At 38.8% G+C, this 12,477-nt stretch overlaps 1 protein-coding gene and 1 long non-coding RNA gene across 2 annotated transcripts in view; one reads left to right on the forward strand and one right to left on the reverse strand.

The window, feature by feature from the left end:
• The window catches only part of ctnnd2a (catenin (cadherin-associated protein), delta 2a), a 195,414-nt gene that overhangs the window by 154,229 nt on the left and 28,708 nt on the right, over positions 1–12,477 (reverse strand). Inside the window, exon 2 of the mRNA XM_053412346.1 lies at positions 3,698–3,810. Coding sequence (XP_053268321.1) covers positions 3,698–3,810 — 113 coding nt within the window. The remainder of the gene's footprint in view (positions 1–3,697; positions 3,811–12,477) is intronic.
• Positions 32–1,606, forward strand: LOC128425636 (uncharacterized). Its single transcript, XR_008333162.1, has 3 exons — positions 32–320; positions 879–976; positions 1,142–1,606. It is a non-coding gene; the product is annotated as an uncharacterized LOC128425636 (long non-coding RNA).

Below are 12,477 nucleotides of genomic sequence, written 5' to 3' on the forward strand. Positions count from 1 at the left end.
TGTGGTGCGACCGTCCGGCCATGACTGCCGATGGAAAACTTCTTTGTAATTACTCTAAATCTATTCAAATTTATTTTCTACCCTATTTGGCATGATTTCCAAAGTGTTTTTTAGTACTGTACAAAATTGCATAGCATTTGTATAAATATTTCCATCATAGTATACAAACAAACTTTTTCCGATGATGTCCATTTGATGAAATATCATGTGGTGCGACCATCAAGAAACAACCAATTTGGGACTTTTATGCTGAAATCCATTCAAAGACAGGAAGTTGCATCATACACCATTTTGCCAAGGACCCATGGAAGAAAGAACAGGTTTGTAACTCTCTCTCAAATTTGGAAAAAAATAACCTTTTTAAGAGCTGGTATGGAGTTGCCACATTTGGATATCATGTGGTGCGACCTCAAAAAAACTATGAATTTTAAGTTATTTCCTAAAATATATATTTTGATCATACATTTCATAGTGACCTTTTGTGCTAACTTAGCTTGTTTTCTTTAGGAGTCCAATTCTGTGCCTGTTAATTTGGACTGAACTAGAAGTTATCATATGGTGCGACCAAATATCGTGTGGTGCGACCAAATATCATGTGGTGCGACCATGCGATATATGTCCTAGATTAAGAGTTTTAGTGGTTTTATGTTAAATTAAGGATGTATATACATAAAGTACTTATTTTAGTATTATTTAGAAAATATTTTTTTGCAATTTGATAATTTTTTCCTTATATTTCAGAAACAATGGTTTGTTTAATGTTGTACAATATTTTGATAAAATATCGCCAACAAATTTGAGCATGTAATTTCACTTTTGTAATATTCCTTTATTATTTATTTATGTATATGTATAACTGTTTTAATTTATTTTACCAGATGCCACTTCCAAGCAAAATAAAAACCGCTCGCCATAGGCAGCGTGTTAATTCTGACCCTGCAGCAAGAGCGAAGTACCTTGCTCGGCGAAGATAAAGGTATGTTAAAACTTTGAAAAATTGAAAACTACAACTAAAGCCACATGAAGTACTTCTTGCCTTTATGTGTCTGGAGAAAATGCATTTTTTCCTTAAAAGGTTCATCTGCTGTCATCTATCATTAGTCAAAAACAACTTTATGATTTTATGGCATCATGATTTCAGCTTCCAGAGGAGAAAACAGCAGGGAAGATTCAATATGCTAAGTCAAGTGAGCTGACAGAGAGAGAGAAAAAGAAACAGAGAGAGAAATGGAGAGCTTCCTCAAGTGCGTACAGGGAAAGGAAAAATATGGCAAATGCTTTGCTAGAAATTACGCCGCCATCAATGGAGAACATTCCACAAGATCTGGTTGATGTGATTGTAACCTATGATGAGCTTCCATATGTAGGCCAGGTCCTTGAAGTTGTGGAAGAGAAAAGAGTTCAAAAAGGTCTGGGATTAAAGTAATGCCTGCGACTTAAACCAAGTGCACCACATTTACAGGTAAAGTTTAATGAAATGTTTGTTCACAGCTATGTGTGTTGCACTTCAATGTTTGTGAGTTTTTGTTTATTAAAAATGTATATATAATGTTTGTGTTCATAAAAGTTCTATCAAATTTGAATAAAATCTGGTTTTAATACATTTTTTGAATGGAATTTATTGTTTATTGGTCTCTTTAAATAATGGGAGGTTTTTATATCATTTGGAGCGACCACTCATCATGTGGTGCGACCAATAATAGCAAGACCTGTAATAAATTCTAAGTGAAATATACATTTTCTGTGGCTGAAATATTAATCACTGATACAATATGCATAAATGAATGAATTTTTTTTTACATTTTTTGTCAGTTTTATGCGCTCTACAGGAAAAATAAGTCTGTAAACTACATTTAACAAGGAGACTGTGACATTATAGAACAAGAATATGAGAATTATTTACAAAAACTCAAAAGAAATGCATCTACTTTTTTTCTAATGACTTTATAGTTTTGTAAAATTAAAAAAAAAAAAAAAAGCATATTAAGGAAATTAATTAATTTTAAGATAAATCACGGTCGCACCAAATGACATTTTTTAAGGCCACGGCCAATTCATCTAGGTGAAAAAACACTAAAATCAATTAATTTGATATTCTTATATGATTTTATGTGTGCACAACATTCTTAATGTCGGAACAATTATAATAGATTTTACTGTTTTTTGTATTTAAAAATTGGCCTGTTGAAAATCCTTATACGTCATTGACCCTTATGCGTTTCACAGTGGAATCGGAACATGGATTATTTACAACACAAACATACCACAGTAAATGATATAATACTCTATATAACATAAAAAATACAATTACTGTGTTTTTGACAGTGATACTCAACCCGGGTACATTAACAAATTACAGAACTGGCACAAACCGTGGAAGGAAGCCTCCAAACTTTTACAAAAACAGCTCTTCTAAGACTTAGCTGCAGCAAAGAGAATGAATTGGGAAAGTTCAAAAGTGTTTTTTTTTCCACAGTGTGCTCTGTTTCGCTGCCCCAGGGTTGTGTACTTATGCAATAAGCTGCCTCAGGGAGCCAGAGGGATGCTGAATTTATGAACTTCACTCTTTGACATGACAGAAATAATTCATACAAACACAAAAACATAGACACAAATGTAGACACACAAACACACAAAACAAAATGTCACAAAGTAAATAATTTATAACCACAATCTTTTACTTTATATACGCAGTTTTTTTACTCGAGGAAGGCAAAGCCTCTACGAAATAAAATATGAGAGAAGAGTAATTTAGTGAGAAAGGGGAGGATAATAAGCTAAAGGTTTCAGCTGTTGAGCATAAAATTCTAAATTTGCATGCTCACATATATCTCTCCCCTCACTGCTTCATCTCGATTGTCTCTCTCTCTGTTAAGAGCCCTCTTTCTCTCATCTGAAAACTGTTTGAGCAGCAGAAAGGTCAGACTTAATTGGGAAAAATAATGAAATATTTTCAAGGGTCTTGGGGCTGTGGCTGATATGCTAATTATTCTTGGAATATGTGGAGAGGGGTTCGAGGAAGTGTGATACTATGACCTGACCAGAGATTCTGTTGCAAAGCAAAGTCGTTTGTGTTCCTGCAACTCTGCAACACTGCAACACTGCCAATGGTTGTGATGCATTTCTGATGTATTGTCCTGGGAAACAGTGTTTGTGGGCATATTTGTGTGTCAGTGAAGTGTGTCATCATACTCACAACATTGTTAAGTCATGCATTTGTCTTAAATTATGTATTTTTGATCATAAGCTTAGTGTTATTTTAAAACATTTGTGTGTGTGTGTGTGTGTGTGTGTGTGTGTGTGTGTGTGTGTGTGTGTTTTTCTACAACCCCAGTTTAATCTAAATCCGTCCAGCTGTTGATTGCACCCCACAGCAGGAGTTCTCAGAAGAACACACACATGCCCTGGGTGTATTGCAGCTACATACACACTGAAGGTATTCTCCTCAGTATCTGTTGTGTGAGTCTGCAGTACAGTACATGAGGGTAGGGTGAAGGTGTATAATATGGAGGTCTGCGTTGGCAACGTAAGGGACATGGGGTCTGTTATGCTCTACCTTTACACAAGCACACAAAGACATCCTCTCTATGCAAAACCTAACCAGCACACACATAAGAAGGGGGCAGTATCTGTTACCACCCCACCACACTCACACAAAGGAAGATGGATAAAGAGAGAGGAGGGGGTTGCATGTTACCTGATGCTGCTCATGCTGCCTGCCTCTGATCCAAGTTTGCATCTCTCCAGCTGGGTGGCAACGATCTGACGCTCAGCCTCAAGTTCCCTGGTCAGCCGTTCAAACTGAAGCTCCTGAAGAGATAAAGGGGAACAAAGTGTGCGTTAGACAGAGCGAGAGAAAATGATGGGATTCTTGTGGGAAGCAGAATCGTGCTTATGCATGTTACCGCATGGAAGCATATCAATAGTGCAGCGAAGTCAAGCCCACTGAGGACAGTGTGTACGTGCAACTGAGTGTGTGTGTATGTGGGACCAAGGGAGAGTGTGTGAGCGAATAAGTAGGGAGAGTGTGCGCTGGTTTGATTGGTTTTCTCAAAGCCATTTGAAGCTCTGAATGAGTTGATCCCTAGTCTATCACAAGTCTCCCACTTCAATCCCCTCTCCCCCCAAAACACTACAGAGCACAATGCAATTCATCTCCCCCCTTTTCACACATGCTTACAGCAATTTACTCATATCTTTACAGTCTCTCCCCTCTCTCTGCCTGTCTCCCTCTCATACACACAAAGTACAGGAAACCCCTGAAATATACAGCACATATGTAGTACTAGTGGAGGTAGATCTTTTATCGTGCTGTGGCAAATTATTTATCTTTGAAGTATTACCACAATGTGCATAAACAAAATTAGAATTGCAATAAATGCTAAATATATACAGTTGCAATCAGAAATATTCAACCCCCCAAAGATTTTAAGGATTTATCAATTAAAGTTGACAGAATCTTGCTCTTTGAGCAAGAATCTTGCTCTTTGAGCAAGATTCTGCTTCGGATGACTTCTTTATGAGTTGAATGATACAGAAAATCAACACGGACAATGCATGATGTAGTATTTGTGTGTAGCAGTATATTTTGTTAAGATAGCCATGTCACAATTATTCAACCCCTATATAATATTGCTGTTTTTAAAGCTGTCTGACAGTTTTTTTGTCTTAAAGTTGAGTTGAAACATTATTAAGCCTTTGGGAACTCTATACTGATCCTTCATTTGCTTCAGCTGTGACGCATATATAAACCCCACCCATGAAGGTATTCAAGGTGAGTTGCAATCATGGGAAAGACAAAGGAGCTTCCACAAAAGCTGAGAGAGGAGATTATTTCATCACACCTGAAAGGCCTTGGGTAGAAGAAGATTTCCCCCAAAAATTATATTCCAAGAGACACAATTGGGAACATTATAAGGAAGTTTAAAACTGATGGAGCAGCTTCAAACCTGCCTGGCCGTGGAAGAAAGCCCAACATTTCATCAAGAACCCTCAGCAACTTAGTCAGAAAAATAAACCCCTGTGTGACTGCAAGACACCTAAAGGATGACCTGATGAAGGCTGGTACAAGTGCGTCAGTGCAAACTGCTTTGTCACCTTGCCTGGCTGTAACTATATTAAATCCTTAAGGTGTAAAAATGTAAATCCCTGCACCCTAAGTAGCATTATGCTAATTAGAGGTATATATAATACCTGAACAGTATAAAAACCTTCTACAGTGCCAGGGTAAATGCCTGAATGCCAAAGCAGACGGAAAATATGTTACGTCAAGTCTGTGTTGAGGTGAAATTTGTTAAATTATGCATAAACCTTTGTCACATCTTTTCTTTATACAATCCCTTTGGTTAAGGAAGGACTGTGTTGGTGATATTGTAGCGACCCTGTTCAGTCAGCGTAGCAGCATCTTTGCTCTTAGCCAATCAGGAGGGTTCATTTAAATCAGTATGCATGCGGGTCGGTTGAGCCGAGGGAGTTGGGACGGGCTCTGGTTTGTTGTTGGGATCTGCCTGAGGGAGCTTCCCTTTACCCAAGAGCTTTTGTGAAAGAGCACGCTAATAAAGCAAGCGATAAACTGACATCTGGTGTCCTGCTATGTGTGTCAGTGCTACACTGGTGACAGAAGTGCCTTCCAGCGTATATATGAAAAAAAAAGATGATGCTCGAAATTATTATCTGAATGTGATCCCTCTTAGAACATTAACTGTTGGATCAGTGTTTAGTAGCATCATCAACTTTACAATGTTATCTCTTTAACTTAATTTATTCTGCATGTGCATTTTACAAAATCCCCCACAAACATTTTCTTTTGTATACAGTATATTTTTACCTCAATATGTGCGTGGATCACATCCCAACTGATGGGAACAATGATGAGCTGGTTGTTTCAGCTCTTTGTGCGTTTCTATCAGAATGCACTAGGTGTGGGATTCCACTGTGTTATGCATGTGTGCTGTGTCCATGTGTCGCCGCCTCCCTCTCAGGAATGAGCAGGAAACAGAGCGCAGCAGCCAAATGAAGCAACAATGGTGTCTATGGTAACAGCAGAACCCCCATCCACAAGTCAGCATAACAAATGAGGTCCTGACTCCTCCTCCAGCCCTTGCTCCTTCATACACCTGCAATACTCTGACAGAGTTGATCTGCGTACTGTGCTTGAGTTTTCCATGAAAACACAACAGGTTTGGACTCGGGGACCGATCCCAAGAGCTTTGAGAGTGAACGCAAGTACATTACATCTATGAGCTGGCTCCCAATACAGGGGCCATTGACATTTCAAGGCCGATTGCGTCATAGTGCTGCTGTCTTATTTAAAAACCTCCTCCAAATGCGTCCTATCATCCCAGAGAAACTAAGGCTCCAAAAGGTGGATCATTGTCATGCCAACCTATTCCAAGATTCAACCATTTATCAAAGACATACTGGCGATGGCAAGCAACAAGACGTCCGATGCTTACACTTATAAATGTCAGTATCACGCTTCAACTCAACCAAACAAAGGGGAATTAAAACTTTCTTATCAGCTCTGTTGCTATAGGAGACAGCTGCAAGGGCGGGATGAGCTGGTGACGCATATCACACAAATCCTCCATACACCAGACCAACTCATTTCAGCTAAACATCTATGATATAGTCAGACATAGCATGGCAGTGTCAGTGAGTAGCCGACTAGCGGACAGTGTCTTATGTATAAACATGGCGTTTAAGAGGTATAAGTGTATATCTATACATATGCAGTGGCTTGCTAAATTAATCCCAATGGCAAATGTCATGTGCAAATTCAAGCCCATATAGACATGAACTAGCACCTGTGTATACACAGGTATATGTTCAAATAAAACTTCCATTTTGGGCCTTCAGTTAGGCATTGAAGGCCCAATACAAGGATGATATCTGACCTCCCTGTGGGGGAGGGCAAGAGAAAAGGAGACAGCGCTACAGGGATCCAGACAGCATTACATTATAGGATAGAAAACCCACTGAGACAGCTCTCTTTAGAATAGAAACATGACCGGGTTAATAAAAACAACATAAAAAGTGAATTCCTTTACAACCTACTTTAGTACTGAAATTGCCATTTGCGGCTTTTCATAATGTGACTCCGTAAAAAAAAAAAAATGGCTCCTGCAAGACAGAAAATAATGGACCAATTGTAAACCAGGTTGATTTCCAGGATCCAGCCTTGTACAGTGCTCCTTGGGATTTATATTTGTGTGTCTGCAGGAGTTTCTGTGTATGAACTTTTCCAGCTTGACACAGAGTATATTCTCATAATAAAGTGTTTGGGGGTTTGCCCAAAGACAATAGAACAGAAACACAGACAGCCTTTTAAAGCAATAAAATAGGGCTAAAACATTGGGACAGAATGCAGGATAACGTAGCTGTGGTCTGTGTATTAGAGCTTTAATGGGATAAATAGCCATCATGGCCTCTTATATTGTTTCACCACTGTTAGTGAAAGAACCAGCATCAATATAGTTATTCTTCTATTTAAGTTAAGTTGCTCCTATTATCACCATTAAGCGAGCGTGTGCCGTCTGTGTGTTTCAACAGATAAAGTCCAATCATTATAAAGTGGCCTACGGGCAACTATTAACACTGCTGTTTTTTGATGAGAAACAAAAGGCTTTTCAAAAAGAGATTCGACCTTCTAGATGGGAAGAAAAAACTCTGTCTCTCTCTCGCTCCGTCTTTCTTTCACTCGCCTTCCTCAATCAGCTCAAAGGAAAGAAAAAACCTGGATGAGTGGGATGAAGGAGTGGGAAAGAGAAGTGTGATTGGTCGCTAGTAAAAGGTCACTCTCCTCTACTCGATCACTTCCTTTGCATATTAAACTTCCCGACAGCAACAACCCCTGTTCCTCCTTTCTAATATCATAGCTTTGCGTTCGTGTGTAGTCTGTGTATGGTTCAACTTTAGCCGAGATTCATTTCCCACCCTACTATTTGTCCGTCATTTTATTGAGAGTGAAAGGTCAACCATGAGTCAGAAGGGAAGTAGTAGGGGAGGATGAAAGGGGACAAAGACTGGAGGACAGAAAAGACAGATGAGACTTTGATGACTCGGTTGATGATAGTTATATGAGAGGATGGCTGAGGGAGGGAGACCTGATCCGCTGCCTCTGCATGTGTTTGCAAGAAAGAGAGAACAAAAAAAATGGAAAGAAAGGATGACTGGTCACCACATTGACCTAATCAAACTCAAAAGTATAAGATTTATCTACCATTTGATTATTATTGTATCCAATTAGGACCAAGGGAGGTGGCACCTTAATGCAACGGTAAGCAGTGTCGCCTTTCTCTGGGTAGAGGTAACTTGAAACTCATTTAATGTCTGTGTGAATGATTGTTTGTTTCTCTAAGTCGGCCCTGGCCTCTGGCCCAATGTCAGCTGGGATTTGCTCCACTCCTCAAAGGATAAGCAGTATAGATAATGGTGCTGTGGAGGCACCATACCCAAACAAAAAGATACGATCCAACTTGAATTGTTTTATAAGGTGAGAGCTGAGAGGTAGGAATCGATGGAAAGTCGATATTTATCTGCTCTGGCTTCATTCGGTCTGTTTGTTTAATAACATGTGTTTTTTTTCCATAAGACGTGTTTTGTTATTGTTGTACACAGGGATGTTGCTCTTTCCTATTACAGTGATGACTGGCACTTACCATACCAGCCTTTGTCTAACACAATATAATTTACATTAGCAGCAATACCTGAGGGGAGTTCTTTAATGTGATAATGGGTACAACAGTAATGCAATGGACAGCACATCAGTACTGATCATAGCAGTGAGTACTTGCCTTGAGGGATTTGTGGCCCATAAAATACACACAATTAATGACAATAATACTGCCAATGAAAGTAATAATCACAAATAGGGAAAAATAACAAATACTCAAAGCTGCTCTTATAGGAAAAGGGTACAAATCTCATTATGTCTCCGATATGAAACTTTAATATTTCCAGTGATGCCTCCTGTGAACTTGGTTGAAAGTAAAGAAAGGGTGGAAAATCAGCCAGGAACTAAAAACAATTTTGGTGTACATGACGTGTAAGAGCGAAGGCGGGTGACAAGCTTCAATCTCAAAGCAGATGAATGAAAACTGATCTAAAATATTTAAAGAACCATATTCTTTGAGCTACTGGATTTTCTTATATATATTTGCAATACATTATAAGCAAGAGTGAACATGAACGCTCCTTGGATTCATTTGTAAATGTCTGAGTCTGACAAACTGGTGAGGCAACAGGACATAAGGAAGGGAAAAATATGTTTTGGAACTATACAGTATATGCTCTGCTCTGGATATGAACTATTTTTAGTTCAACTCAAACTTTCACTTTGAGTCCTAGGAGGGATTCAGTGTCATTTAGCAAAGACAAATTCAGGAAAACAGCTTCAAAGACAGCCAAATCAAAGAGCCACATCATTAAACAGATGGAAATAAGATGAGGCTGCATCCAGGCTAATGGTTTGTCACTATTCTAACAACACTGAAAATATGCAATCAATCCTTAAGGTAAATTTCCAAACCCTTTTCATACTGATAAACTGGTAAAACCACTAGTGATGCACCAGAAGCCATATGTGTTTGAATTTTGGTTCCTTTTAAAAATAACAGCACAAGCCGGAGCCACATGACTGCCAACAGCTGGCCCTTTGCGGTTTTATATGCATTATAAATATTCAACACACAAACACAGCAATACAGATCTTTCCCTCATTAAATTATTTAAGGGCTCAGTGTGCAAAAAGAAATCCTCTCCCAGCCTGCAATCTCACTCCCGTGCTCACTCTGTCACACTGTCACTTTCTCTGCTCCTTGTTTCAGGACATCTCTTTCTGTTTCACCGTCTCTGTCAGCTGGAGATCATGAGCTGCAACACAAAGCTCTGAGAAGCCCGCAAAAAGTGCCGTGGGTATGTGGGATGTCATCCTGGTTAAACATACATGCAGGCAAAAACGCAAAGACCCAACACAGCCCTCTTTCCTAAATATGGGTGCATTTTAGCATTGATTTGGTCTTTAAAAATTCAGAATAACATAAAATGACAAGTTGAGAATGGGGAAAAGGCTGAGTAGGTTTGTATATTGAAGGATGGGCAAAGAGCATTCTGTGTTCTCATTACATGATTGTCAAATAGAGGCATGTAAAAAGTGGCAGTGTTTGCATGTGTGGCTGCACACATGCACGGTTTGTTTAGTTTAATGTCAGGCTTATAGTATGGGTTAGGGCATTCATACATATCCACTAAAGACTAAACGTCCTCTTTGCTGATCTTATTATCTCCCCCAAGGAGGATATGTGTTGGCTTAATTCTCTCTCAGCAAGCATAAGACTATCTACTATATATCAAGACCAGAAAAGCGCTACATAAATACAAAACAGTTTTACCATAAGGATTACTCAAAAATTACTGGACAATGGGGCATTAGCCTTGGCGGAGATATCACCACATTTAAGGACTATGCCAGTAAAATGTTGTTTCCTCTCTCAGCTGAGTGAAAATGTTGTTCACAATAAAACTTTTAGAAAAAACTCACATACGATAAAGTGTTCACTTCCAATCATCTGTAGGAGTAAACATGTGCTCCTTGAAAAACAACACGTATGTGGTAGCATTTGGTAATTATTATTACTTTTTAAGATACATCTCTTTAACGTCTTTGTGTGTTTGATTGAATGTGGGTGAGCTTGTCGGTGAAGTGCAACATTGATTAACTTGTTTGTGATGAACTGTGCGGTGTAGCAGACTGTTTAGTTTTCTTATGAGTAACACAAACTAATCTCCAACTCTGCCACTCTTTGAATACTGTGTTGAAAGTTCTACTGTATTTAACTTGTGATTTATTGTCTAATTAGAGGGCATTATATAAGGAGGGCTAACCACTACCGATCCAACGGTAAATACTCTCATTGCTCATCTCTCTTTCCCTGACTCTCTGTTTGCTGGCAAATTCAATAACAACCACACAGGCGAGCAGCCACAGACAAACACATTCTAGTCCCTTAATGCTATATATGCACATCTAGTTGGTATACACAAATACACACTAAACAACAGAATGATTGGAAGAAGGAAGCAAACAGCAATTGCACTCTACAGTGAGCTAGCACTTCAATATACAACATTACATTTACAATTCAGTTTGGTTGTCGAGCAACATTTGACAACACATTTTTATGATGAAACCTGCTGGTGCCAGGATTGACTGTAAAATACATTGATTTCAAAGAAAAATGAAGAATCTGCTTATTTTGTTTCTGTTGAATTCATCAAGACCAGGTTGAAAACAGCCGTTCCAGAAGCCCAAAGCGGTTTGTCATTTATTTTTCATTGCTTAGCCTCCACATCAATAGACAGCTTTAGCCATTAAATGTGAACGAATAATTAATACGAGGAGTGTTCATATTAACACGTTTTTACACCAGGTAAGCAGTTGATCTAACTTGAAAAGGACTACTTCATACAGACCTTATTTCATACTTGATGCATTGTAATTCCCAAAATACATGAATTAGAAAAAGATGTGTGGGACTTCCATGAAAATGATTTTCTCTGTCTATGTGTAGGAGTTTGTAGCCCAAAAAAGCATTTAAATGATAACTGCATGTGGGAAATGCTAGGGAAAGAAAGTCAAGGATGTCAAGGTCAAGACAGTTAGGAGGGTAGAAAATCATGACTATAGTCCAAATCACTATTCAAAATTTGATCTTTGGTTAAATAAAGGATATAGTATTATAAAAAGAGGTTGGAGAGTTTAAATTCTCCACCTGGAAGTCCATGACATCCGTTTCCTTTGTGTGTGTGTGTGTGGTGGGGGGGCACATTTTCGTGCCAGGTCACATCTATGCGTTAAGTGTTGGCTCCATGACAGTGAAGCAGATAGCATGATTGGATTCACACTCAGTGACTATGATTTGGCCATAGACAAAATGTCACTTGGAAAATGTCACTGCCTAAATGCCACCACATCTTTCCGTGCCTGTGTGTGCATGTGTGTGCGTGCGCCTGTGTGCGCACGCCTGTGTGTTTGTGTCCCTATGTTTACACAGTCACAACATGATAACATTTCTTTATTATGGGGACAATGTTTCAAGTTAGAATAAGGTTTAGGACAATGTTGAGAAAAGTAGTTATAGCTTAGATTAGAATAACTCTGACATAAATGGAAGTCGATATGTCATCTGAAGTTAGAGATATAACCTAAGAAGACCAGACTCAGTGTGTGTGTGTGTGTGTGTGTGGGCGCGTGTATGCGTGCGCGTGTGGGTGTGTATGTTAAGATAACGTAAAACAGACCTATTCAGTTGTTGTCAATCTCTAAGAAGCTTGCTTGCGTATGAGATTATAGTAACAGCACACACTCTGAAAGGTTTCATTAGAAAACAAGGTAAATAAGTCAATGTAAGTATGCTATTTTCTTAAATATAAATCAGAAAAGACATGCTGGCAGTGTTTGAGTGCATAAGGTATATG

The sequence above is a fragment of the Pleuronectes platessa genome, chromosome 20 (assembly GCF_947347685.1).
Source record: "Pleuronectes platessa chromosome 20, fPlePla1.1, whole genome shotgun sequence".
NCBI classification, from domain to species: Eukaryota; Metazoa; Chordata; class Actinopteri; order Pleuronectiformes; family Pleuronectidae; genus Pleuronectes; species Pleuronectes platessa.